Raw genomic sequence first — 27,712 nt, forward strand, 5'->3', positions numbered from 1 at the left:
GGCGGGCGGGGTGGAGGGAGCAGGCAAGGGCGGTTGAGAGTGAGAGTCGGGGTTGCTGAGCCAGGGAAGTTTGGGGAAGTGGAGGTGGGGGTGCGGGGGCTGGGGTGGGGGGGGAGGAGGGGCTGGGGGAAGAGGTGGGGGGGCAGGGGCTGGGGTGGGAGGGGAGGAGGGGCTGGGGGAAGAGGTGGGGGGCGGGGGCTGGGGTGGGAGGGGAGGAGGGGCTGGGGGAAGAGGTGGGGGGCGGGGGCTGGGGTGGGAGAGGAGGAGGGGCTGGGGGAAGAGGTGGGGGGCGGGGGCTGGGGTGGGAGAGGAGGAGGGGCTGGGGGAAGAGGTGAGGGGGCGGGGGCTGGGGTGGGAGAGGAGGAGGGGCTGGGGGAAGAGGTGGGGTGCGGGGGGCTGGGGTGGGAGAGGAGGAGGGGCTGGGGGAAGAGGTGAGGGGGCGGGGGCTGGGGTGGGAGAGGAGGAAGGGCTGGGGAAGAGGTGGGGGGCGGGGGGTGGGAGAAGAGGAGGGGCTGGGGAAGAGGTGGGGGGCGGGGGGTGGGAGAGGAGGAGGGGCTGGGGGAAGAGGTGAGGGGGCGGGGGCTGGGGTGAGAGGGTGGGAGAGGAGGAGGGGCTGGGGGAAGAGGTGGGGGGCGGGGGCTGGGGTGGGGGAGGAGGAGGGGCTGGGGGAAGAGGTGGGGGGGCTGGGGTGGGAGAGGAGGAGGGGCTGGGGAAGGAGGCGGGGAGATTGGAGGGGCTGGGGGGTTGGAGGGGGAACAGGGGTCCTGGGGGTCCTGGGTTGGGGGGCTATAAGGGAGCCCTGGGGAAGGAGCTGCTGCAGATGGTGGTGGGGGGGCATTGCTTGTAGAATCACAGACTATCAGGGTTGGAAGGGATCTCAGGAGGTATCTAGTCCAACCCCCTGCTCAAAGCAGGACCAGTTCCCAACTAAATCATCCCAGCCAGGGCTTTGTCAAGCCTGACCTTAAAAACCTCTAAGGAAGGAGATTCCACCAGCTCCCTAGGGAACCCATTCCAGTGCTTCACCACCCTCCTAGTGAAAAAGTTTTTCCTAATATCCAGCCGAGACTGGGCGCTCTTCCCCTGGTCTGACCTTGTTAGTCAATAAAGGGCTATAATAAGGGCGGGGGCAGAGCTCCCCATCCCGCCCCTCTCGCCCCAGTTCCCTCTCCTGGGTGTCTCCGTGACTCCTTTTGCAGTGACCACTTGTGTCCCTTGCTCAGTGTAGGGCCTGGGAGCCAGGAGGCCTGGATTCTCTTTCTGCTCTAGCCACTGACTCACTGGGTGACCTTGCACAAGTCATTCCCTGCCTCTGTGCCCCCGGTTGAAGAAGCCCATGAAGCACTCTGAGGGTGCAAATTGTAATTCACGTTATAGTGTTATGCTTGTGAACTTCAGTAGGGTTGTGGATCAGGGCACCTAGAGCTTCCAATGAGCATTTTTTCTTATATAAATTGAAATAATTCAACCGGGAAATTCCCCAAGCAACTTCCACTCTCCTGGCCTGCACAGAAAAGCAGCTGCTGGTCAGACTGTTAAGTGTGAAGTGCTGTGCCAATGTTGCTTTAAATTATTGTATCTCTTGAATATCTTTTCTTTTCAGTACAGTGTTAAGGTTGCAATTTAAATAACCTTGTTTTGTTTTTCACATTTATCATTTTGCTTCTAGAGGTGATAAGGGAAGTTATTTGACCAGGGTCACACAATGAGCCAGTATGTGAGCTGTGAATAGAACCCAGGAGTCCTGAGCCATCAGAGCAGGAGACAATACTTGCTCTTAAGTGGGATGTGTCAGGTGGGCACTGGGGCCTTGTTTCAGCTGGATTGTAGCTTGCTCAGTTGCTGCTGGGTTTGAGGTTTGCTACCTCCAGTTTCCAATAACCTTTCTCCCTGCTGCCCAGTTGCTGAAATGTCCTTAATGAAACTTGATTGCACATTACAGGTGGCCTGGTCTGAGCTACTTGAGCATTTCCTGGTGCTCTTAGCTGGTGTCTGCAGAACTTGATCATGTCGCATGGTGCAAAACAGCTGGCCGCTGGGATCTTGTAAGTGTTGCTGGTTCTTTCCCCTTACGAGACTGCAACAGGCCGACTGTTGTGGTCATGGTGCTGCTGACAGGCCCCATAGTGCCTGACAGCAATCAAATCTGGTAATAGTTTCATAGAGCTTAAGCCTGATAGGACCATTAGATCATCTAGTCTGACCTCCTGCATAGCAAGGGCCAGAGACCTTCACCCTGTTACCCTGGATTGAGCCCAATAGCTTGTTTGGCTAATGCATCTTCCAGAAAGGCAATTGGAGGCTCCCTTGGTAGTTTGTTCCAATGGTTAATAAGCCTCACTGTTAAAATGTTGGGCCTAATTTCTAATTTGCCTGGCTTTAGTTTCCAGCCATTGGTTCTTGGTCTGCCCCTCTCTGCCAGTTTAAACGGCCCGTTAGTCCCTGGTATTTTCGCCCCAGGTATGTGTAGGCTGTTATCAAGTCAGCTCTTGATCTATAATATGATGGCATTCAACATACCTGTGGGGAGAAGAACACCTCAACAGCCCAACACTGTGGCATTTAATTTCAAAAGAGGGAACTATATAAAAATGAGGGGGTTAGTTAAACAGAAGTTAAAAGGTACAGTGACTAAAGTGAAAACCCTGCAAGTTGCATGAGCCCTTTTTAAAGACACCATAATAGAGGCCCAACTTCAGTGTATACCCCAAATTAAGAAACACAGTAAAAGGACTAAAAAAGAGCCACCGTGGCTTAACAACCATGTAAAAGAAGCAGTGAGAGATAAAAAGACTTCCTTTAAAAAGTGGAAGTCAAATCCTAGTGAGGCAAATAGAAGGGAGCACAAACACTGCCAGCTTAAGTGCAAGAGTGTAATAAGAAAAGCCAAAGAGGAGTTTGAAGAACGGCTAGCCAAAAACTCCAAAGGTAATAACAAAATGTTTTTTAAGTTCACCAGAAGCAGGAAGCCTGCTCAACAACCAGTGGGGCCCTTTGACAATCAAAATACAAAAGGAGCGCTTAAAGACGATAAAGTCATTGCGGAGAAACTAAATGGATTATTTGCTTTAGGCTTCACGGCTGAGGATGTTGGGGAGATTCCCAAACCTGAGCCGGCTTTTGTAGGTGACAAATCTGAGGAACTGTCACAGATTGAAGTGTCACTAGAGGAGGTTTTGGAATTAATTGATAAACTCAACATTAACAAGTCACCGGGACCAGATGGCATTCACCCAAGAGTTCTGAAATAACTCATATGTGACGTTGCAGAACTATTAACTAAGGTTTGTAACCTGTCCTTTAAATCGGTTTCGGTACCCAATGACTGGAAGTTAGCTAATGTAACGCCAATATTTAAAAAGGTCTCTAGAGGTGATCCCGGCAATTACAGACCGGTAAGTCTAACATCGGTACTGGGCAAATTAGTTGAAACAATAGTTAAGAATAAAATTGTCAGACACATAGAAAAACATAAACTGTTGAGCAATAGTCAACATGGTTTCTGTAAAGGGAAATCGTGTCTTACTAATCTATTAGAGTTCTTTGAAGAGGTCTACAAACGTGGACAAGGGGGATCCAGTGGACATAGTGTACTTAAATTTCCAGAAAGCCTTTGACAAGGTCCCTCACCAAAGGCTCTTACGTAAATTAAGCTGTCATGGGATAAAAGGGAAGATCCTGTCATGGATTGAGAACTGGTTAAAAGACAGGGAACAGAGGGTAGAAATTACAGGTAAATTCTCAGAATGGAGAGGGGTAACTAGTGGTGTTCCCCAGGGGTCAGTCCTAGGACCAGTCCTATTCAATTTATTCATAAATGATCTGGAGAAAGGGGTAAAAGAGAGGTGGCAAAGTTTGCAGATGATACTAAACTACTCAAGATGGTTAAGACCAAAGCAAATTGTGAAGAACTTCAAAAAGATCTCACAAAACTAAGTGATTGGGCAACAAAATGGCAGATGAAATTTAATGTGGATAAATGTAAAGTAATGCACATTGGAAAAAATAACCCCAACTATACATACAATATGATGGGGGCTAATTTAGCTACAACGAGTCAGGAAAAAGATCTTGGCATCATTGTGGATAGTTCTCTGAAGATGTCCATGCAGTGTGCAGAGGCGGTCAAAAAAGCAAACAGGATGTTAGGAATCATTAAAAAGGAGATAGAGAATAAGACAGAGAATATCTTCTTGCCCTTATCTAAATCCATGATACGCCCACATCTCGAATATTGTGTACGGATGTGGTCTCCTCACCTCAAAAAAGATATTCTAGCACTAGAAAAGATTCAGAAAAGGGCAACTAAAATGGTTAGGGGTTTGGAGAGGGTCCCTTACGAGGAAAGATTAAAGAGGCTAGGCCTCTTCAGCTTGGAAAAGAGGAGACTAAGGGGGGATATGATAGAGGTCTATAAAGTCATGAGTGATGTGGAGAAAGTGGATAAGGAAAAGTTATTTACTTATTCCCATAGTACAAGAACTAGGGGTCACCAAATGAAATTAATAGGCAGCAGGTTTAAAACAAATAAAAGGAAGTTCTTCTTCACACAGCGCACAGTCAACTTGTGGAACTCCTTGCCTGAGGAGGTTGTGAAGGCTGGGACTAGAACAATCTTTAAAAGGGAACTGGATAAATTCATGGTGGCTAAGTCCATAAATGGCAAATAGCCAGGATGAGTAAGGAATGGTGTCCCTAGCCTCTGTTCATCAGAGGATGGAGATGGATGGCAGGAGAGAGATCACTTGATTACTGCCTGTTAGCTTCACTCCCTCTGGGGCACCTGGCATTGGCCACTGACAGATATGGGCTAGATGGAGCTTTGGTCTGACCCGGTACGGCCGTTCTTATGTTCTTAACTAAACAGATTGACCTCTTTAAGTCTCCCACTGCAAGGCATTTTTCCAGATAATTTTTTGTGGCTCTTTTCTGCACCTTCTCCAATTTTTCAAGAGCCTTTTTAAAATGTGGACCCCAGAACTAGATGCAGAGTTCCAGTGTCGGTCTCACCAGTACCACATATAGAGGTAAAATCAACTCCCTGTCCTGCTTGCTACTCCCCATTTGTACGTCCAAGAATCGAATCAAAGATCTTGTTGTCTTCTTAGTCTCGTACTGGGAGCTCGTGTTGAGTCGCTTCTCCATTATGACCCCTAAACCCTTTTGGAAACACTGCTTGCTTTGTTCCTAGATGAATAACTTTGGATTTGGTTATATTAAAATGTGTTTTGTTTGAATGGGCCCTGCTTACCAGACACTCCAGATCACTCTGTATGGCTGCCCTGTCCTCAGCGTTCGTTACCACTCTGTTGGTCTTGGTGTCATGCGCAAACTTTATTGGCACTGATTTTATATTTAATTCTAGATCATTGATAAACATGTTGAATAGCATCAAGCCTAGTACCAGTCCCTCTGAAACCCCACTAGAAACACCCCTGTTTGATGGTGATTCCCCATTGGTAACTACTCTTTGAGATCTGTCACTTAGCCAGTTCTTAATCCATTTAGTGCTTTATAGATAGTGGATCCTACTAGTTTCTCAATCAGAATGTCATGCAGTAGTAACTCGGAGACCTTACTAAAGTCTGTTACATCTACAGAGTTATCTTTGTCAGCCAAGCTTGTAATCTCAAAGAATGAAATCAGGCTTGCTGACCGGCCCTGTTTTCCATAAACCCATGCTGACTGGCCTTAATCACTTTGTATTTTCTGTTATTTTGCATAGGATTGATATCAGGTTAACAGGCCTATATTTGTCTGAGTCATCCCACTTGCACATTTGGAATATTGGTACATTAGCTCTTTTCCAGTCTTCTGGAATTTCCTAGTATTCCAAGACGTACTAAAAATTAACATCTCCTCCAAGATCTCCTCAGCCAGCTCTTTTAAGATTCTTAGGTGCACGTTCGCCAGGCCTGCTTATTTAAAAATACTTATCCCTAGCTGATGTTGTTTAACATCCTCCTTAGTTACTACAGGACTAAAAAGTACTTAATCATGCTCCTACGATACTCAATATCATACTACCTCTTTCCAGCTGCAGAGCAGAAATATAGAACCTTTTTCTGCATCATCATTAACAGTTTTATTTTCTCCATCTAGTAATGGGTCTGTACCTTTGCTAGGATTTCTTTTGTCCCTATATACTTAGAAAAATTCCTTCTCATTGTCTTTAACGTTGCCAGCCATGGATTTTTCCGTGATGTCTTCGGCTTCCCTTATTAATTTTCTCTACTTCATAACTGCTAAGTTATATCTGCTGCTATTTACTTCCCTGGTTTTACATTTCTTATGGATTGCTTTTTGATTTCTAATTCCTGCCTTCACTCATCCTGATCCAGTAACTGGACTTGTTCAGGTGGAGCACCTCTGGGGCTCCCTGGGGGCATATCTGATTGCGGGAGCTGGGCCCTAGTTTGCGGTTCTTCCTTGGACTGTGGCTTGTGTAAGATGCTCCAGATGAAGGCACAGTTCTGCTGTATGATGCACTAGCACCAGCCCGTTCCTTCTCTCCATACTGTGCCAGGGGGTGGGGGATGGAATGTTGTCTCCAGCCATAGATTAGTGGATTCGCTGGGTACAAGGACTGATGGATGGTCCTTGGAATTGGCACCCAGAGGAGTACAACTTTAGATCCAGTTCTCAGTCATGTGAGAACCCTTCTCGTTCTGACTCTTCTCTGCAGCTGCTTGACCTGCCAGCAGAGGGCATGACTTGGGCTTTAGTGTGTGCAGGAGTGCGCCAGATTACCCAGGCCGTGCTGGTCTTGGTGGGGTTTAGTTACTACAATGCTAACTGGTCCCAGCAAGGGCTGCTGTGGGGAAGGGTGTGGGAGCTCTGGCATTGGGAGAAAGTCGCCATCAGCTACCTCAACCCAGCTTCACCCAGTAGGAGTCGCTCTTGTGAAGGGCTGTGGAGAGTGCTGGCTGCGTGGGAAGCTCAGTGCTCCCAGCAGGAGGCGCCGAAGAGCTTAGCGGTGTGCACCAGCAGTGCCATCCCAGTAGTATCTCTGCAGTTGCACTTCACCCTTTTCCTTCCCTGCAGTATGACACGAGCTCTCTGGTTGCAGACATGCCACCGGCAAAGGCCAGCATGGAAACTTCCTGGTCGCCATCAAGCAGGAGAAGGGAGAAGTTCCCCGGACCAGCAGCGAGAAGCCCCACGGCGAGGAGGAGGTGAGCACCTCTGTGATGTAATCTGGCTCTTCTGCTTTCCCGGCCTGCCCTGGGCACAGGATCCCTGTTGTGGTTCGTCCAGGCTGTCCTGCTGGCTCGAATGCAGCTGGACAGTGCTGGGACAGCTGGGTTTACAGCGCTGCAGGGAGCTGCTTTGCTGGGGTTTTGTGCCACAGAAATGCTTTTGCTTGCCCTGCAGTAGTCCTAACGTAGCCGTGCAGCATGCCAGGCTGCCGCAGATGGTGCGGGAGCCTTGTGGCTGCAGCACGGGGCTGGGAAGAGAGGCCAGGAGTCCTGGGCTCGGGAGGGCTAACTGCAGGGGGCTGCATGGTGCTCTGTCCCCCTCTTCCCCCTGCGGACACAGTCACTTAGTGAGCTCCAGTCCAGCATGTTGGTTTGTTTCTTTCCCTCTCCTGCCGTGGGGCGACAGCCAGTGAAGAAGAGGGGCTGGCCCAAAGGGAAGAAGAGGAAGAAGATCCTGCCCAATGGCCCCAAGGCCCCAGTGACCGGCTACGTCCGCTTCCTGAATGAACGCCGCGAGCAGATCCGCATGCAGCATCCCGACCTGCCCTTCCCAGAGATCACCAAGATGCTGGGAGCTGAATGGAGCAAACTGCAGCCCACGGACAAACAGGTACTGCGGGAGGTGGGGGGGCATCCGAGGAGACACCTGGCGTTAGCCCAGCCACGTCCAGCTGGAACCTGGGTCACAGTCGCACTCCAGACCCGCTCAGGCTGTTAGGCCGGTTGAGGATTGCACCTTGAGTAGGGGAGGCTGCATCTGGGCCAGGGTCTGCGGGACGTACCCTAATTGGCTGCTGTGCAGTGGGTGTGGGGTCCATTCCCTTCCATAACTGCAGGGCATACATGGAGCCCCCTGACTGGCCGCTCAGCGAGGCTGGGGTGTCAGCCAGCAGTGAACTCCTTGTGGCTGCCTGATTCAGCTGCCATTGATCCAGGGGAGCAGGGCCCTGACTCGTGGAGTCATGTCCTGGAGTATTTGCTGGGCCCCTCGCTGGGATCCAGGCTCTGGGCTGGTCCTCGCCCCCGTTCCCTGCGCTGTGGGGTGTGCCCACCTGACCCCGAGTGATTTCAGCGGTACCTAGACGAGGCGGAGCGCGAGAAGCAGCAGTACATGAAGGAGCTGCGGGAGTACCAGCAGTCAGAGGCCTACAAGATGTGCACAGAGAAGATCCAGGAGAAGAAGATCAAGAAAGGTTAGTGCTGGGGGCGTGTGGGGCTGGGCTTTGGCAGGGCCCTTGAGCCCAGCATGATGCGCTCTGCCCTGCCCCCCACTGACACCGTGGTGTGGAAGGGGCTGGCAGGGTGGGCCTGGCACAGCAGGATGAGATGAGTAAGCTGTGACCCCTTTGTGCCCCCAGAGGATGCTGGTTCTGTGTCCGTGAACACTCTGCTGAACGGGCACCCGCACAAGGTAAGGACCCTGGCAGCTCTCTGGGAGGGTGGGCAGTGCCCACGGAAGGGGCCGGGGTGCCAGGTGCCAGCTGGGGGAAGTGAGGCAACAGAGCACAGAGCCCCTCGTTGAGCATGAGGTAGTAAATCCTGTCCAGTTGCATGGGCCCTGCCAGGGCTGCCACGAGCTGATGGGTGGCAGTGGTGAAGTGGGGCCTGACTCCATGCAGGGCACAGGCAGCTCCTGCCCAGGCTAGGCTGGTGTGAGGCGTGTCCAGCTCATGCTGTATGGCCCTCAGCTCAGTGCCTGTGTCATGCCCCCTCCTCTCCGTGGTGATGCTGCTTACTCTGTCCATGTCTGTCCCACCCTGTGCCCACAAATCCACTGACCGTGCCAGGGGCTGCCTGTCTGTCCCCTGCCACCTCCCTAATGTCCTTCAGGCCATTGGCAGACTTGCTGCATGTGACCCTGCCCTGGCAGAGGGGCGTGAGGGGGTCTTGGCTGCAGACTGGGATTAGACAGAGCTGCTGAGCCGTGCCATGTGGAGCTGCCACGGCTGGGGACTATGGCTTGGCCTGGCCTGTTGAGGGGAGCCCGGGGCTATCACCTGGCCTGTGCGGGACCCACCAGCTCCCCTGAGGCCATGTGTTGGGACTGGAAGGAGCCCTTACGCCCCACTGCCTTCCCCCATCCTTGAGCTGAAGCAGAGCAGAGGCCGTGTGTGTGTAGCCCAGGGGAGGCAGGAACCCCACCCAGGCCAAGGGAAGTTCATCCCTCGGGCTAGAGTCAGCCTGTCCTGGCCACTGGCTGTTAACCTGCATCTGCTCCTGCCCAGGGCGAGGACTGCGATGGGGACGGCTTCTCCACGTTTGACGTACCCGTCTTCACCGAGGAGTTCTTGGACCAGAACAAAGGTACTGCGCCTGGGGGAGGGCGGGGGGGGTGTTTAACTTGGTGGGGCAGCGACCATCCTGCATTGTGTTTGCACAGCGCCTAGAATACTGTCAGCGACACAGCCCAGGCCAGGGGACGGGGAGGCTAGAGACCATGGTGCCCAGTGCTCTCACCTCCCGGGGGGGGCGGGCCCAGGATCCCTGGTGTAAATAGACCCCTGGTGCTTGCCGTAGGTGATCCCACTCTGGCCCATGTGGCTGGGCAATGCCTGATCCTTCCCAGCAAGCCACACGCAACCCCAAATGCCCCAAGGCAAGTTTGGGGTGCGGGGGGTCGCAGCCTGTGGACTTGGCCTGCGCCTGCTGATCCCATCAGTGTCACGGCAGGGTGCCAGGCAGCCCTCGGAACAGAGTTGCTGATCCCAGCATCCTGCCCAGAGTCGACTTCCACCTCATTTGGCCCAGCAGGGGCCAGGTGCGGGGGCTGATGGGCCAAGAACACGGGCAGAACCTAGCACCGTGGGGCCCTGATCCTGGCTGGGGCCTCTGGGCTCTGCCATGACCAAAGTAGCTGATGGCACTGCTGTGTGAGCCCTGCATTGGCCCCAGGCCTGGCCCAAGCTGGCCTCTCCCCCATCCTCTGCAATGACCCTCCCTCCTGTCTGCGGTGGGGCAGCGCGGGAGGCCGAGCTGCGGCGCCTGCGGAAGATGAACACGGAGTTTGAGGAGCAGAACTCCATCCTGCAGAAGCACACGGAGAGCATGAGCTGTGCCAAGGAGAAGCTGGAGCAGGAGCTGGCACTGGAGGAGAGGCAGACGCTGGCCTTGCAGCAGCAGCTCCAGTCCGTCCGTCAGGCCCTAACCACCAGCTTCGCTTCCCTCCCCATCCCAGGTGAGCCCAGGAGGCAGAGAGAGGAGGATTATGGGAACACAGCCTACAGAGAGCCCCTCCCTGAGCAGTCCTCTGGCCCTCGACTGGGCTGACACTAGAAGGGGGAGCCCGGGAGTCTGATACTCTGCACATGAGGGGGGCTGGAGATGGAGCATGGGGCCTCAGAAATCTCCCTCCTTTTCGCTCGCATCTCCAAGGATCCCAAAGCACCCCATGGTGGCACTGAAGAAAGGTGTCTCTTTGGCACCGTGGCAGTGTAGCTCGGCCTGGGCTGGAGTGTGGCTGGCTCAGCACGCAGCCAGCAGGTGTGGGCAGAGGGCGGAGAAAGTGTCTGTGGCAGAGCAGCCATGGCCGCAGTGTGGGGGTCTCCCCAACATGCCCACATGTGGTAAACTCACTCCGGGGGTGAAGAGCCAGCTGGGGTTTGACCCAGAGGGTGCAGGGGACGAAGGGGTTGGGCCTGAGAACTGAACCCTCCACCCAGCCTAGAAACGCGCTGGAAAAGGCCACAGTGGAGGCATCCTGCCTCCCTCCATAGAGTGCCAGTCCTGACCCCTCCAGGGCTGCCTGTGCATCGCTGCAGCTGGCCTCTGGGGGCATTGGGCTTGGGATTCCAGCCAGGCTCCTGCGCTTTGCTAACCAGGCCCCTGTCCCCAGGCACCGGAGAGACCCCCACACTGGGCACCCTGGATTTCTACATGGCCAAACTGCACAGCGCCATCGAGAGCAACCCGCTCCAGCATGAGAAGCTGGTCGTGCGCATCAAAGAGATCCTCTCCCGGATAGCCAGGTGAGTGGGGGCTCTTCCCCACCAGGCCTGAGGGCGGGGGGCTGCAGGGTTTGGTGACTGGTGGGGCTGGGACCCGCCTGGCCTGGGCGTAAGCCATGACAGCTGTGGGTTGATCCTGGCAGGTGCTCAGCACCTAGAACTCTGGGAATGAGGCCAGGATTGATGCGGGGAGGGAGGTGAGTCAGATCTCGGCAGGTGAGAGGGGGATGTGGTGGGATTGACCCAGGCTGCCCTGATGCTTGGCTTCCCCCTGGACCATTCTTGGGGGAGGAGGGAGGCATGTGGGGCCCTTGCAGGATGTCACACTGGTGGTGCCGCCAGTGGGGAAACCCCTGGTGCCAGGGGTTGCGGGGGGATCTTCGCTGCATGGCTATGCTCTGCCTAGGCCCCAAACCTGTTCTGACGGCCCCTCACAGCCAACCACCCCTTCCTGGGATGCAGGTAGAACAGCCCAAAGGCCCCCAGGGCACCCGCAGGCCAGCTCGGGGCTGAGCAGACCTGTGACTGGAAGCGTCCTTGCGTGGTGCTTGCAATTTCACATTTTGGGGGCCACGTGGCCAGGGGAGGCCCTCATTTTAAATGGCCACTGTGGGGCAGCGGTATGTCCTGGGGTCCCTCTCCCTGCTGGGATTTCCTCCCTGTCTCACTGACCTGGGGCGCAGGGAATTGGCATGCTGACCGCTAGAGATGTCCTGAGCTCCTGCTTGCTGGCTGGAGTCGGCCCTGCCTGGTAGGGACTGGACGTGGCCGCTGCCCCATAGCTGCCCGACAGGTGACTCATGTGAAGTGGGCTGCTGGCTCTTTCTCGGTTTCCTGAGGGCAGGTGTCTGCTGTGCAGCATCTGCCCCTGGGGTTAACTGTTGCCTGTGTGGGCAGTCCCATGGAGACCGAAATCCCCCTGTCTCCAGGGTGGGCTGGAAGCAGGCTCCTGTGGCAGTGAATGGGCACTGCCTGTTCTGGGGAGGAAGAGCCCCTCCGGCCCCACACCACTGCTCCCCCACTCCCCGAGCTGCTGAATGAGCCGAGAGTGCTGAAGCAAGCCGTGTTTTTCCTTCCTGTTTTTAGTGAACACTTATGAAAGGCCTGGTGTGTCCTGCGGCCCAGCGCTGACTTGGACTGGGACCCTCAGCCACCTCCTCCCACCCGCCCTGACACCTGGAATCCGCTGGAGCCTTGCGGCTCAGCACCTCTGCCGTGCACAGATCTTTGCTGGAGAAGGGCTTTGAGCGGGTTGAGTAACTCTTGGTCCTTCCGTGCAGCTGAGAACTGTGGGCCAGGCCCCCGTGGGGCCTTGAGGGGCAGGCCGACAAGCAGGGACAGCAAGGCAGCTTGTGGGGTCACTTCTCAGCTCCTCCTGTGCCCCGGCTCGCTGAGTGGCAGGGCTGGGGCTCAGTGCAGTGCCCCGGCAGCATGACTGGATGCGCTGCAGGCCCCATTGCAAGCTGGCCCTTGATTCTGCAGCGAGGCCCCAAGATTGTGCAGCAATGCTGGAAATCCTGCAGCAGCTGCGTTAAATTAAACCACAGTCTTAAAGCTGCTCCTGGCAGCTCACTGTGACAGTAAATCAGGGTGTCTCGGGCTGGCCCCACCCTCCAGCTGTCAAGGTGACGGAGAAGTCTGTCTTGCCAAGGCAGGGCAGAAGCGCTTGTCACTGGGAGGGTGCTGGTGTAGACCAGGCACTGCTGTCCCTACCCTTGTGTCACCTGGACCTGCGCTGAACAAAAGAGGACACAGCAATGATAAGGCCATGTCCTGCTCATGTTAGCACAGCCTCCCCTAGAGCTGAATCAGTGGTCAGGCAAAAATTGATGGGTTCCCTCTTCCCCCCACATGAAAAATGTCTGTAAACCCAGCCTGAGCTCTCAGCAGTGAAATGGTTCAGTGCTGGCATTTAAACTACCATCATTAGGTTTCAAAGTTAACCAACTGCCGTGAAGGGGGCTGTTCACCGCTCTTGGAGCAATTGTTTCAGGCTGTCTGCAGACTCAGGCGTTCATGCTTAAGTCACATGAGGGCTGTCGCTCTTTGATGAGCGCTGCAATCCTGGCACTCTGTGGTGGGTGGGAACTCTGCTCCCCATCCCTAAAATAGCATGACTGAGTATTATGGGGCTGGCCCTTCCAGTCCCTGCTGAGCCCTGCCTGAGGGGGCCTGGGGAAGCCATGTCTGCAGGCTGGGGTCAGGCCAGCTCTCTTGTTCTCAGCATGGTGTCCTCTGCCTTAGTTAGCTAAGGGGCGTGGATGGGACCAGCTAGGTCAGTTTGGTTACAGTCCTGTTGCCTGGAACAGGTCCCTGCCTGCATTTGGGTCTATGGTGTAGATGGGCCCTTGTCTGGTCACTGCTGAGTTAACCCAGGCTGTTAACCCAGGGGAACCTCAACCCCCTCCTGTCCACACACAACCCTGTCCCCTGAGTTTGGTGGTGCTCTCAACCCCGGCTAGCTGGCCTGGGTGCCACTTTCACTCAGCTGGGAACCTGCCCACTTTGCAGTGAGGGTGCAGGCTAACTCACTCAGATAGTCCTCCAGCGCCTTCCCACAGTTCCCTCGCATGCCCGGGAGGACAGACAAGCTTCCCACAATTCACTGGGAAAGCCCCCTAGAGCAGCTCAGCTCACTGCAGCACAAAGCACCTGGGAAGAGCCCCTGAAGTCCTAGTGACACCCGGGCGAGTGCCATGCCGGCACAGGCAGAGTAACAGGTCGGGTGCTGCTCGCCCTGGCTGGGCTGGCCTGGGCTCAGACCACCTGCATTGCTCTGCAGTGTAGTCATATCCCACGAAGTCTCCAGGGTTATCATGTTCAATTCCCTGCCATCCTGTCCTGAGCCCACAGGAGTCGTGAGGGGCAGAGGGTGGGGAGACAGCACCCATTTCATTGCCCAGTAGGTGCCCGGAGCTCTGGGAAGGTGAAGCAATGCAGTGGAGAGCTGTGCCCTGGCAGGGGGCCCCATTCTCTGTGCGTGGGCAGGGGTGGGAGCCCCACTCCATCCTGGCCAATCCTGCAGACACCACGCCAGAGATGGCCACTGAAGGCACGTCTACACTGCAGTTCAAACCCGTGGCTGGACCATGCCAGCTGATTCGGGCTCACGGGGCCTGGGCTACAGGGCTGTGTAGTTGCGCTGCAGGCATTTGAGGTGGAGGGTCCCAGAGCACTGAGCCTGAAAGCCCCTTAGCCTGAGCCCTGCAAGCACAAGTGAGCCAGCCCAGGCCAGCCACGGGTTGTTAACTGCAGTGCAGACACGGGCTCACCTCTTAACACTTGCCAGTCAGCCATAAAGGCCAGAGATGTGGTCTGGCTCCAAACGTCCTCGCAGCTGGAGGCAGGAGGCCTGGCCCGGCTTGGACAATTAATTCATTTTTACAAAGAAGTTATGTATTCCAGGCGGAAGTTGACTGTGACCAAACCTCTGGGTGTGCAGCGAAGAGTCGCTCAGTTCCCTCCCGGAGCCGCCTCCTGTTGGGCTGGCCTGTGAGAGATGGCGCTGGAGTGTGACACTCTGCACTGAGGGTTTTAGATCCGACCACAGCACCTCTCCGGGCATTTTGGTGGGCAGAGTAGGGACCAAACTGCTGGGCCAAGGGCAGTGCTGGCAACTTTCCTGCAGCTCCTTGCACGAGGCACTGCCAACACCGGTCACAGAGAGCAGGTTTCCTCTGCAAGGAGGGCTAGGTGTCTGTGGGAGGAGTACGGTGCATGCTCTGCACTGTGGGTATCTGTGGCAGGATCCGTCCTTCCCTGGGGATGGACTATCTGTGTGTGCTGCCATTTGGAAACACCTGTCCGCAACCATGGCATCTGGCAGCAGCCCAGCCCAACCCTGCTCAGCCAGCAGCACGGTGCTTTTCAGCCTGTGCTTCGCAGACCCCTGGGGAGCCGCTGACTGTCTAAGGGGTCCATGAAAGGGTGCCGTTACTATAGCCCAGTGCTTTTCAGCCAGTGGCCCACAAATCCTTGGGGGCCCCCAGACTGTAAGATTTCCCAAGGAGTTTCCACCTGCATTTGAAATTCTGTAGGGGTCCATAAATGAGAAGAGGTTGCAAAGCCCTGGAATAGCAGGTCTGGCTTGGCTGAGAACAGTTGCTGAGTTACAAGGGGCTGTGCCCTTGTGGTCGCGAGGCTGGGCCTTGGCTTGGGAGCTTTGGGTAAACTCCCAGCTCTGGGCACATCATACCGCTGTCTGCCCCTTGCCTTCCTCCAGTGGTGCAGGGAGGAGCGGCTCCCTTTCCTACCTCCCGAGGAGGTGTGAGGCCAGATTCCCCAGTCTCAGCAGGGTGCTGAGATACTCCAGTGATGGGGCTGTGGGAGCACCTAGCTACCCCCTCCCCTGTGCTCAGCGCGCTCCAGGAGCTGCACCAACGAAGGCCTGCTGAGCAGCATTTTCAGTGCCTCTCCTTCTACGTCTCCTGAGTAAGGTCAAAAAGAACAGGAGTACTTGTGGCACCTTAGAGACTAACAGATGTATTTGAGAGTAATATATTTGTTAGTCTCTTAAGGTGCCACAAGGACTCCTGTTCTTTTTGCAGATACAGACTAACATGGCTGCTACTCTGAAACCAGAGTAAGGTCAGTGGCTTAAAAGTTCCCCTTGTGTAGGAGCTGCCCTCATGCCTGCAGCACCATTCCTGTTCTGCAGAGCTCGGGGGTCTCTGTGTCTTAACTCAGTGTCCTCCTGAAGTGGGATTAGTCACTGATCTCGATCATGTAATTAGAGAGACTTATTTTCTTACTAGCACTACATAACAAAGCACGATTTCCAATTAGCAGTCGCCTCTCCCTTGGGGCTAATGCTCTGTCCACTATGGAGCGACAGCAAGAACTGCTCTGGTTTATGTAAGCGTCTCCATGTCGCGGTGCTTCGGCCGCAGCCTGCAGTGCCTGGAAATGGCCAGGGAGACATTTTATACAAATAAAAATGGGGCAGAGAGCCAGTGTGTTCCCTGAGTGAAAGTGGTTGGGGTAGGGGTGGGATTGTGGGCAGAGTGTGTTGGATGGGTGTAGAGTGACCAGACAGCAAGTGTGAAAAACCGGGATGTCATGTGGGGTAATAGGAGCCTATATAAGAAAAATTGGGACATCTGGTCACCCTAGCAGCACTGCCGTGGTCCCCGTGTTGTCACTGAGTGATACCTGGCTGCTGGAACAACCGAAACCCTCGGTGTCTTGCGCTTCTGCAGGGACACCACGAAGCAGCCCAGCCCCTGGCTGTCCTCCTTTGGCGCGGGCGAATCTGGGATGCGGGGGCCTGCTCTACATTACAAACAGAACTAAGAGCCGCCATTTTGCTCCGGTCCCACTACACCCCCTGTTCCTGAGCTGCTCCTCTGGCTGCTGTTATCTCTAGTCTCCGAGCTGGGCACCAAGGGTGTCTTTCGAAGGGCTGGTGCACACCCAGAAATAAGCCAGTCATTCTTAGCAGTGCCTGCTCTGAGCTCGCTTTCAGCAGCCCTAGCAGTGAGGCTTCCAGCATGTGTCTAGCTTGACTAACCCTCTTTCAGAGGTGAATGACAATATTTGTGAAGGGCTTTGAAGAGGAGCATCCCAGAGGCTGGAAGGTTTTGTGGCTAAAGCCCATGACTGGGAATTGGCAGATCTGGGCCCCTCCTTGGCTGTGCCACAGACGTCTGTGTGACCTTGGGCAAGACACATGACTTGAGATTAGAGACCTGGCTGCTGCACAGGATCAGGGTGAGGGAAGTGGAGTGTTTATGAGCAGAATGTGATTCTAGAGCAGATACTGCAGGGGCAAGTGCCCCTTAGGGGACAGTTCCATAGAGCTTCAAAGTGTCTCAGAACCAGTGACCAGCACCCAGTTCAGTCACCGCTGTTCACAGGAGTTCGCTCCTGCAGTAGTTCCATGCTCCTCGAGTGGCTTAGGCCTCGCGCTCGCACTTTGCCTGTGGGGAAACTGGAGAACCTACCCTGGCAGGCAGGGACCCCGTCTAAGTGGCTGTCCTGGTGATGCAACACAAATGTCCCCTTGGGACAATGGATGGGAGTCTCCATGATTCCAAATCAATGCGACTCAACTCACATGGTGGAAGAGCCTTTTATTTTCTCCCAAACTCCTCCTAGGATCTGAAAGTCAAGCTGGGTTCCCCTGCCTCCTTCAGCAGCCACAGCAATGCTGGTTCTGCAGTAGGACCCTGGCTGTCCCTTTTGCTGGTGCACAAGATGGAACAGAATCCTCCTAGCAGCCAGGCAGTTCGTGCAGGGCTAAGGACTTGCTAGTGTCAGCCAAGGCAGCAGGTCTGGCATGAAGAGAGAGAGCGCAGCCATGTGAAATATTTGCCTTATCATTAAAATCCCCCCACCCTCACCAAACTCAAAGTTCTTTTTTAGATTTCCTTGGTCTGGGTTTTGCAAAAAGCTCAGCTGCTGCTCTCCCACCCGAGAGAAAACCCCAGCGCTGGACCGGAGACACTGCCTTCTGATGCAGATAACTTCCACGCTGCTCCTGCTAACACTGGCCAGGGGTCGGGGGCACCCTCCAGGGGCTAGTCGCTGTAAGAGGCTTAGGAGTCTGCTACTGCCTCCGGCCTGGCCCTGGAGCAGAAGGAGTGGAGGCTGCTTTGGGGCCCAGTGCTGCCTGTGCATTTCCTGGCCAGTGGGGTTTGAACAGCTGCCCGTCTCCGGGCCTCAGGCGCAGTGCCCCTGGCCAGGGGAAGTATGTAACCCCTGGGAACCTAGCATGGTCCTTTGTTCCCCTCCAGGTGTGTGACTGCTGCTGCCTTGCAGTGACCAGCGCCCAGGTGCCAAAGCTTGTGCACATACATCCCCAAATTGCTGCTTCAGTCCCTGGCAGTGGCCCATCGTAAGTGCTGCAGAAGGTGCTGTTTTTATAGGGTCTTTCTCCTGATGGTAAACACACTCTGACCATTAGCTGGAAGCTGCGGTGGTGGCACAGCCAAATCCCTGTTTCCCCTCGTAACCCCTCGGCACAGCTGCTCTTCCCGGGGGGTTGCTTGCTGGTTCTTCCCACCCCTCAGGTCCCTGCAGCTTGGAGCCCTGCCTCGTGGAGGGGAGCTCATCTGACACTCCTCAAATTACCTGCGCTCCAGGGATCAGATTCGCTGGGTTGGGAGCTGGAGCCATCTATAATTCAGTGGGGGCAGCTACCATTGTGGCCCTGAAAGCAGGGCGGCAGGATGCTGCGGAGATCAGGCCGGTGAAGCAAGAAGGCTAGCGAGGAGGAGGAGGAGAAGCCCATGGAGAACGGGGTGTCCCCGGAGCAGGGGGCCACAGAGGCCTCGCCTGAAGTGGGGAGAGCTGGGGATGGTGCCTCCGCTGCCTGCTCACAGCCATCCCCGCGGGTCCGGCCCAGGCTGGTCTTCCACACACAGCTTGCCCATGGCAGCCCCACGGGCAAGATCGAGGGCTTCACCAACGTGAAGGAGCTGTACGCCAAAATCGCCGAGGTCTTCGACATCTCTCCCACTGAGGTGAGGCAGGAGCAGTGTGTGTTTGGGGTGGGGGGGCGCGCAGCGGCTAACCCAGTCGAAGAGCCAGGATACCTGAGCCTGACGCACCTGTGCCAGTGCTGAGGCTCCTCACTGCCCTCGATCGGGGGGGAGGGGTGTCTGCTGTTCGCCGTTGGAGCCCTGCAGATTTCAGCTGGCTGGCTCTGGTCACCAGAGGGTTAATGCCAAGCTCTCTGGTTACGCTGCAGGACGCCATGGAGCATTTACCTGGGCCTGGGCTGCTTTCCAGGCCCCGGGTCCTCAGCAATGTGCCAGGGTCCGTCTGGTACATGCCGTTCTGGAATGGTCATTGTCAAGCCCCCTGTGGGCTGGAGCCCTGGGCTCTCTGTGACCCTGGGCAAGACACGGCTTCCCTCAGTGCCTCGACTTCCCCATCTCACCCACCCTTCAAAAGATCTGCGCCCAGAAATGGCTGCGAAATCAGTACGGGTGATAAGAACTCTGGATGGTTTGTTCCTTAGCCAAGAAACGTGGGACTATCAGGACCAGTTGGCACAGGTGCTTTGAGCTGAACGGCGCTAGGGATAGTCCCGTGGGGGTACTGGTGGCCTGGGGGGTGTCAGTGATGGGCTGCTGGACCTCTCACCTTTAACCTGGTTTGATCCAGCCCAGGCAAGTTGTGAGTCTCACTTGTTACCCTCTGATGCTGCTCAGGAGCTTGCCTGAAATGGGGGTCGCTCTCGTGTGGGCAGAGCTGGGACTGTCCGTCAGTTCCCTTGTGTTCCTGTTCACGCCTAGTTCACTACTCCTGGGCAGGGCCGCAGGAACCCATGCTGCTGTGGGTGCTCTCTGAGAGCCTGCCCCTGCCCCTCCATCTTGTCGGGGTCAAGCTTCCGACCTCAGCTGTGGCGCTGTCAGCATAATGTACAGGAGACACCAGATCCATGTCTCAGAAATTCACCCTCGTTATTCTTTAGTGCATCCAAGAGGCCCCAACCGAACCCAGGCTCTGATTGTGCTGGGTGCTGCACAAACACCATCAGCCAGGCCCTGTCTCCGAAGAGTGTGAAATCCAAACAAGCGCGACAGGGAAGGATGGTTTTCCCCATTTTACAGATGGGGATACTGAGGCACAGAGCAACTAAGCAATTTGCCTTATCTGTCAGAATCAGGAGGTGTACTGAATCCAGTCTGGTTAATTAACCGACAGCCAACCTGCTTCTATAATAACAAAACAACAAAATCCTGTCATGTTTGTGGTTTGAAAATGCACCTGGTTTTGCCCATTTTGAGTTGCAGTCCCTGGAGTTCCATTGAAGGCTGCATGGGGACAGCTCAGTTCTGTGGGTGGTTCGTTTATTTTTGCACAGTGATGATCACCTAAAGGGTGTTTGGCTCAGGGTGCTGCTCAGGAATAATGTGGGGTTGTCGTGTGTGGTTGTGGGCCTCCGTTTTCACAAGCAGCTGCAGTCGGGAACGGGAACATCTCCAACAAACACAAGGTTCACTTCCCCGACTGGCCCATTTCTCTTTTCTTGAGGCAAGTGCCTTTCACGTGATCATCAATGCACAAAAATAGATAGAATAAGCCCCGGAACCAGCTTGTCCCGCCCAGGCAAAAAGCAGAATTCCAGGTCTGCAACTCAAAATGGGCAAAAAGGGGTAATTTCCCACACGCGGGTGGGGGCGCCATGGTTCTGGGTGCTCTGTGCCCCTCTGGTGCATGCCAGCCACGGCCCCGCTGAGCTGTAGGGCAGAGTGCGTTCCAAGCTTCCGGTGGGCAGAACGGTGAGGGCGCTGCTCTCTGGCAGATCCTCTTCTGCACCCTCAACACCCACAAGGTGGACATGCAGAAGCTGCTGGGCGGCCAGATCGGCCTGGAGGATTTCATCTTCGCACATGTGCGGGGCGAGACCAAGGAGGTGGAGGTGACCAAGACGGAGGATGCGCTGGGGCTGACCATCACCGACAATGGGGCAGGCTATGCCTTCATCAAGGTGGGTGAGGGCCATGGGCTGGAGGAGCCGCAGTGGTGGTGGGGGAATCGTGCCAGGGACAGCGAAGAATTATCCATGGGGGGTGATGGGGTTTTTTTAATGGAAAATTGGATTTTTGGTGAAAAGTGGCTGTTGGCTTCTCGTGGGAAACCTCCAGTCTCGTTAAAAACCTGCACCCCAGACACCCAAACTGTCGAGTTGGGAACCCTGTCATGGTGCCTCCTGGGAGTCATAGTTTAGGTGTTTCATGTTCCCGTTCGCCTTACTCCCCAGCTGGACTCTATCTCCCATGATGCACTGTGACCCAGACTCCCATGATGCCTCACCAAGTGGGGGGAGCCTGGTGCATTATGGAAGTAGTAGTCCAACCAGGAAAGCCGCCCCTAGAAGAGGGTGGGAGCCACAATCACTGAATTGCAACTCCCATGAGGCACAGGGTGGTGTTTCTGTTTTCTATTGCTGAAAAGTCAAAACTCAGGGGAGGGGGAAGCAAGGGGACTTTTCAGGTCAGACAGTCCAGGATGGGGAAGGCTGGTTTCCAGGAGATGGCCCCGGGGACTGCTGAGTCGGGAGCAGAGTTTACAGATATTTCTTCTCATTCAAATCACCCCCCCACACCATGTAACTGTCCCATTCACTGTACGCAGTAGGGGATCCCCCAGCACATGGAGTCAGATGGGGATGAATGGGGACATGGACGAAATGGCGCCAAACAGAGCGCGCCTGGTTGGAGGAAGCGGCTGAGCATTGCTGAAAGGCTCGGAGAGCAGGGCTGCTGTGGAGAAAGCAGAGTGGAGGCCTCTGATCTCACCTGCAGCCCCCCTGCTTCAGGGCACGAGCCAGCCTGGAGCTGGGGTCAGGAGGGACCTGGCCCAGGACAGGTTACTGTAGGGCTGCCTGCAGGGCTGCTTGCACCTTCCTTGGAAGTAGCTGGTGCCAGTCCCGGGAGATTGGGCTGGGTGGGGCCAGTGAGGTGATGCCTGAGGGGCCAGGAACCTCAGCTAAAGACAAAAATACCCAGGGAGCTGCTTTCTGTATGAGAGCTGGGGGGTCAGCCCTGCGGAGTGTCCCCCTCCCACAGAGTTCTGGAGTTGGGGGGAGGAAGGCAAATACCCCACCCCCCGGGAAAGTATCCTGAAGCTTTGCTCAGCTGGACATGGCCCTTTCCCCCTGCAGAGGAGGGAGGGGAGTCGTCCCCCACCATTGCCCTTCCCCTGGCGGGTCTCTCCAGTCCAGCCCAGGCTCACACAGAGGCAGGGCAGGGCCTGGGGCCCCCGATCTCAGCCAGCCCACGGCACCAGGTGCTGCCCAGACCCAGAGCCGAACCCAACAGCCACGTTCTCAGCCGGGGCGGTCGCTTCCTCCGGCTGTTCCAGGCAGCGCTGGGCTCATCCAGTCTGGCAGAGCGGGGTCAGGTCCTTCCAGCCACCGGGGCTGGAGAAACACGGGCTGCTGCTGTCAGCCCCCGCCCCAGGGTGCCGATCTGGGTCACCCCCTGCCCAGCAGCGCCGCCTCGAGGGCTGGGAGGTGCCTGTGTGGCCCCCTTATGTGTAACGACCGGGAGCAGCTCAGCCTGGACCTGTCTGTACTTCCCCCGTCCCCGCTGACCGGTGTGTCCCGCGCTGCAGAGGATCAAGGATGGGAGCATCATGAACCGCGTCCAGACCGTGCACGTGGGCGACAGCATCGAGGCCATCAATGACCAGGGCATCGTGGGCTGCCGCCACTATGAAGTTGCCAAGATGCTGCGGGAGCTGCCCAGGGCCCGGCCCTTCACCCTGCGGCTAGTGCAGCCCAAACGGGCCTTTGGTGAGCTACACCTGTGCACGAGCACACACGTGCACAAGCACACATGCACAAGTACAAGCGCAGACATGGACACAGACACTCTACGCCCCGCAGGGTCAAGTGTTTGCTGCCCCTGGCCTTGCTGCAGATTTGCCCTTATCACAGAACCAGCATTCAGAATAACTGGGAATCACTCGTCAATAGAGACCCCCGGCTGTGTGTCGGGAGTGAGGGGCACTGGCAGAGCTGTGGGGGCGCCCAGGACTGGGCTGGCAGTGGCTGCAGGTCGGGAGTGAGGGGCATTACTGTGGCAGGCTTTGGGACTGTGGGGCAGTGTCTCCATTGTCAGATGGGTGCAGGGAGGGGATGTGGTCTGAGGTCACAGCGAGTCTATGGCCAAGCTAGGCACTGAGTCCCGATCCTGGGTCCGAGTCCGGAGTGTCTGCCCCTTGAGTCCATCCTACATCTGGCCTGGGTTTGTAGGACCATTGATGTTAGAGGTGGGAAAGCCCTGAGCCCCTGCAGCCCATCTCCCAGTGAATGGTACAGAGAACATTAAACAGCCGCCGCCTGGGCACCCCAAACGCTGCTCTGCTGGTGCGCCTCACTCCCACCCCGCTCTGCGGTGCCCTTCACTCCCGCCCCGCAGCCGCGCCCCGCTCTGTGGTGCCCCTCACTCCCGACTCACAGCCCCGCCACTCTGCCGGCACTCCTCACTCCTGACCCACAGCCCCCTCCTGCCCACTCCAGCCTGGGGTCTCCAGCCCAGCTCTAGCAGTGCCTCTCGGCCCCGGCCTACGTCACCCTCTGCTCTTCAAGCCAAGGACCTTCCGGAGCAGGGGTGCCGCCCTGCTGGGCAGCGTGACATTCTCATGATGTGCCCAAGCCTCCCCCAGCCCTGCTGGCCCCGCCCCCCGAATGTGGCTGCTGTATCTGAGCCGTGGGGGCTGCTCTGGTGGGAAGGGAGGGAGCCAGGAAGCTGTGGTACAGCCCTGGGGTCTTTCATTTCCCCTCTCCTCCCCCCCGGCCTCCACCTGCCCGTCTCCTGCTCCCCTGGGGAACGTCGGGCAGCCCATGTCAGTGTCTCCCACCAGGGGGTGCTGACAGCACAGCTGGGCCCGATGCTGAAGCCTAGCTAGCCCCGTACCCGGCATGGGACTTGCTGCCTCCGGGGGCACTGCTGGGGGCCAAGTGACTCCCCCGGGGCTGGGCCTGGCCATTGGCCCCTGGTTTGAGGTAGGGTTGCCAGGATCCAGGTTTCGACCGGAACACCCAGTCGAAAAGGGACCCAGGTGGCTCCGGGCAGCACTGCTCACTGGGCCATTAAAAGTCCAGTTGGCACGGGGCTGGCAGGCTCCCTGCCTGCTCTCCCGGAAGTGGCCGATATGTCCAGCTCCTAGGCGCAGGGGTAGCCATGGGGGCTCCCTGCGCTGCCCCCGCCCCGAGCGCTGGCTCTGCAGCTCCATTGGCTGGGAATCTCAGCCAATGGGAGCTGTGGGGGCGGCGCCTGTAGGTGGAGACAGCATGCAGAGCTCCCTGGCCATCCCTCACCTAGGAGCTGGATGTGCCAGCCACTTCCGGGAGCCGCCTGAGGGAAGTCCTGCCCAGAGCCTGCACCCCAATCTCTCCTGTGCCCCAACCCCCTACCCCAGCCAGAGCCTGCACCCCAAATCCCTCCTGTGCCCCAACCCCCTGCCCCAGCCCCAGCCCAGAGCCTGCACCCCCAGCCAGAGTCCTCACCCCCTCCTGCAACCCTGCCCCGGCCTGGTGAAAACGAGCGAGTGAATGAGGGTTGGGGAGAGTGAGCAAGGAGGGAGGAAGGATGGAGGGAGCGGGCGCAGGGGGTGGGCAAGGATGTGTAGTTTTCTGTGATTAGAAAGTGGGCAGCCCTAGTTTGAGGTGGGAGTTAATTGTGTTAATTGGGGAAAGGAGCTCAGATCCCATTAATTCAGGCCTGGGACCAGCTCAGGGCCTTTCTGCTTCCACCCCCTGCGCAGCTTGGGGATCAAGGCGACTGTGCATCCCGTTGGGGCCGGGGGCTGCCTGCACTGGCTGAGCTATCGCTAGAACGAGTTAATGCTGTTCTCAGCCTTGCTGCATCTTTTAATCCTTCCCACTGCCCTCCAGCACCCAACTGCCCTGCCCCAGCCTACAACTCACCACAGCCCAAATCGCCGACACTGATTTACCACCCACTACTGCCCTCCCCCTTATGCCCTCCACACTGCCGCTCATCACCCCCAGGCTGCAGGCATCCAAGGGATACTTGGTCCTCACGCAGCCCTTGACAATGGGCTGCTGTGGATCAGCTGCCATATTCCACCCCAGAGGTGGCAGCATTCCAGTGATGCAGCGAGAAGGGCTCTGTGCTCTAGTATTGAGGTGACGTTCAATGGAGCTTAAGCTGTTCTCCCTGAGGTGCCCCGGGCTCCCATCTGAGGCCAGACCTAGGATAGTCCAGTTGACAAGAGTCGCTTTCTGTGCCCCAGAGTGCATTAGAGCCCAGCGGGCTGATCCACCCACTGCCAGAGATCAGTCACTTCCTGTGCGGGAGGATGGGGGGTGTTGGGCCAGAGGCCCACTGCCCAGGGCTTGCCTGGCCCCCAGGGGGTGTCCAGGTGGAGCTGTGTCTTTGCTCCCCTGGTGGGTATGGTGCCCTGGCACTAGGGAAAGACACCGGACCCTGTGCCCACCCTGGTACCCGCTCTGAACAGCCCCCTTGCCCCCTCACCTGTGTCCCAGATATGATCGGGCAGAGGACCAAAAGCAGCAAGTGCCTGGGTGAGGGCAAGGTGGCCAGTGGCAAGGAAACCCTGCGGCTGCGTGCCTGGGGCACCGCCAGCCTCGAGGAGCTGGTAAGTTGGGGGGGTGTCCCCTCCTCACAACTGGATTGGGGGAGGAGGCAAAGAGGGAGGATACACATAAGGAGTGAAATCCCCCGGGGGCCTGTGAGGGGGGCTGGCTCACACTGCCATTCCCCAAAGCAGGCTGCTGCCACTCCCGCCCCCTGGCCCAGCCCCCCACCTGGAATCGCTGTTCACCGGAGCTCTGCCCAGGGACCCAGGCGTCCTAGCGAGAGGAGGCAGCTCCAGGACCTGCAGGGCGAGGGAGCCAGGGGCCTGGGCACGGTTGCCAGTGACTACACATTGCATGTGCACATGTGACACGTGGTCACACAGGTGGGTGCAGTCAGTCCCATGCGCGCATGGTGCTGTACACGCAGTCGCCACCCCCAGCCCATGCTGGGGGGTGGACAGTCATGTGAAAACATGCACGGCACCAGAGATGCTCCTAGTCACGCGTGCGCCTGGATGTGCACGCACAGACACGTGTATACTCACTGGCTGGCTGTCATGAAGCCAGGCAGGGCTGGGGTGGCGGGTACCTGCTCCCCACCCCACCCTGGTACTGCAAAGAGGCTGTTTCCTGTCTGGGCCTCCTGCTGTCCACCTAGGGGGGAGGCGTTCAGGGCCTGACCAGAGCAGCCGCTGTCCATGCCAGGGGGCCCGGATCCTGGGGTGGCGGGAGGTGAGCCTGTGAGGGGTCCCAAACTAGCAAGGAGCAAAAAGCTGGTCTGGGTTGGGCCAGGGAACCCCCTTGATGCACAGTCGGGTCCACCTGGCCAAAGCCCCTTCCCCCCCAGTGGGCTCCCCTCCACCAGCCCCTGTGCCCGTGGGGGGTGCGCCCCAGTCCACGAAGGCCCCTCCCATGGAGCCCAGGGCTGACACCAGGCTCCCTGCGGCAATTGGGGGCCACGATGGTTGAGCCACCAGTGACCCTGCTGACCCGGCCCTGCCCACAGCCCAGCACCTGGGAGGAGGCGGCTGCCCGGAGTGTGGACGACCTGCTGGAGAGCTACATGGGCATCCGGGACGTGGAGTTGGGTGAGCAGGGCTGGGCCCCGGGGTGGGGAGGGATTGCGGGGGTGGGGGGCAGGTTCTAGGGTCCTAGGGAGGGCAAGGGCTGGCATGGGGGAGGGCCGGGGCTGGGTCCCGGTGATGGGGGAAGGGCAGAGGCTGGGCCCCAGTGATGAGGGGGAGGGGCTGGGCCCTGGTCATGGGGGGAGGGCAGGGGCTGAGCTCCGGTGACTCGGGGGAGGGCAGGGGCTGGGCCCCTGTGATGGTAGGACAGGGGCTGGGGCCTGGTGATGGGGCCTGGCAATGGGAGGGCAGAGGCTGGGCCCCGGTGATGAGGGGAGGGCAGGATCTGAGCTGGGGTGACAAGGGGGAGAGCAGGGGCTGGGCCTTGGTGATGTGGGGGGAGGGGCTGGGCCCCGATGATGGGGAGAGAGCAGGGGCTGGGCCCCAGTGATGGGGGGGAAGGGTTGGGCCCCGGTGATGGGAGGATAGGGGCTGGGCCCCAGTGATGGGGGGGAAGGGTTGGGCCCCGGTGATGGGAGGATAGGGGCTGGGTCCTGTGATGGCGGGGGAGGGGCTGGGCTCCGGAGATGGGGGGAGGGCAGGGGCCGGGCTCTGGAGATGGGGGGAGGGCAGGGGCCGAGCTCGGGTGACTCGGGGAAGGGCAGGCTGGGCCAGTGCCTCGTTGCCTTTCTCAGCAGGTCCCTTGGCCCCAGGGCCTGTCTCAGGGGTGTTGGGGTCCGGCCTCAAGCCATAACCTCTGTCCTCTCTCCGTAGCCTCAACCATGGTGGAGGTGGCCCGGGAGTGCCTGAGCCCTGCGGACTTTGCCAAGAGCCTGGACTCGGTGCTGGGCGAGTTCGTGTTCCCGGGCGAGTTCGTGGACGAGGTCTGGGCCGCCATCAGCGGAGCCAAGGGGGGCAGGAAATAGGGGGCGCGGAGCACTTGGCCTGTGACGTCTGCCCCCCCGGCCATGTGCTCCCTCCCACCCCAGCTGCAGCCCCCGTCCTCCTGCTCTGGGGGGGAGCCCTGCGGTGCCTGGGCCCAGCTCCTGCCCCGGAGAGGCCCCACGCCGAGCTGGGCAAGGGCTGGTGAGGGCCCCTCCGAGGAACCCAGGCCCTAGTTAGATGGGGTGGTGGGCCCGGGGGGGCTAGTCCAGGCCATGGTGCCCATCCTGGCTATGAGCCCAAGAGCTGGCAGCTCCTCAGGGCTCCTCTTCTGCCCCCTGCATAGCGGCCAGGGCTGGGGCTGAGCCCAGGGGGCAGTTGGGGGAACCCTGGGGAAGGGGGGACAGGCCAGGACCCATGCGGGGATGTGGGGCTGGTGCGACTCTGACCCTTTCCTCACCCTTTGCACCAATGACTTCCCCCACCCCCAGCCAGTGGGCGAGAGGGGTGGAGGCCTGCTCTGGGGGCCAAGCTCTGGGGGAGGGGGGCCTGGCTCTGGGGGGTGAGGGAGGCAGGCGCCCGGCTCTGGGGGCAGCTGGG

At 57.6% G+C, this 27,712-nt stretch overlaps 2 protein-coding genes across 3 annotated transcripts; both read left to right on the plus strand.

Moving 5' to 3' along the window:
- HMG20B (high mobility group 20B) lies at positions 1-15,656 on the plus strand. 2 transcript variants are annotated; one of them, XM_030540257.1, is made up of 10 exons: positions 1-64; positions 1,943-2,045; positions 7,070-7,175; positions 7,606-7,809; positions 8,272-8,392; positions 8,558-8,610; positions 9,425-9,503; positions 10,159-10,374; positions 11,032-11,164; positions 12,230-15,656. In XM_030540257.1, exons 2-10 carry the CDS (start codon positions 2,008-2,010, stop codon positions 12,240-12,242), a joined length of 963 nt encoding a protein of 320 aa, XP_030396117.1. In that variant the 5' UTR covers positions 1-64; positions 1,943-2,007; the 3' UTR covers positions 12,243-15,656. The 2 variants fall into 2 exon arrangements, with proteins under 2 accessions (XP_030396117.1, XP_030396116.1); XM_030540256.1 differs by lacking the exon at positions 1-64 and adding an exon at positions 993-1,795.
- GIPC3 (GIPC PDZ domain containing family member 3) lies at positions 15,649-27,487 on the plus strand. Its single transcript, XM_030540259.1, has 6 exons — positions 15,649-18,606; positions 20,397-20,582; positions 22,211-22,391; positions 25,113-25,225; positions 26,173-26,254; positions 27,005-27,487. Exons 1-6 carry the CDS (start codon positions 18,373-18,375, stop codon positions 27,154-27,156), a joined length of 948 nt encoding a protein of 315 aa, XP_030396119.1. The 5' UTR covers positions 15,649-18,372; the 3' UTR covers positions 27,157-27,487.
- The last annotated feature ends 225 nt before the right edge of the window (positions 27,488-27,712 follow it).

This window comes from Gopherus evgoodei, chromosome 22, assembly GCF_007399415.2.
Source record: "Gopherus evgoodei ecotype Sinaloan lineage chromosome 22, rGopEvg1_v1.p, whole genome shotgun sequence".
NCBI classification, from domain to species: Eukaryota; Metazoa; Chordata; order Testudines; family Testudinidae; genus Gopherus; species Gopherus evgoodei.

Bases quoted from the DNA above. Each gene is read 5' to 3' on its own strand.
- HMG20B (XM_030540257.1), top strand. From the start codon at position 2,008: ATGTCGCATGGTGCAAAACAGCTGGCCGCTGGGATCTT. The intron at 7,810-8,271 runs GTACTGCGGGAG...GAGTGATTTCAG, and splicing joins TGCAGCCCACGGACAAACAG to CGGTACCTAGACGAGGCGGA. The intron at 8,393-8,557 runs GTTAGTGCTGGG...TTGTGCCCCCAG, and splicing joins GGAGAAGAAGATCAAGAAAG to AGGATGCTGGTTCTGTGTCC.
- GIPC3 (XM_030540259.1), top strand. From the start codon at position 18,373: ATGGAGAACGGGGTGTCCCCGGAGCAGGGGGCCACAGAGGCCTCGCCT. The intron at 22,392-25,112 runs GTGAGCTACACC...CCTGTGTCCCAG, and splicing joins GCAGCCCAAACGGGCCTTTG to ATATGATCGGGCAGAGGACC. The intron at 25,226-26,172 runs GTAAGTTGGGGG...CCCTGCCCACAG, and splicing joins CCGCCAGCCTCGAGGAGCTG to CCCAGCACCTGGGAGGAGGC.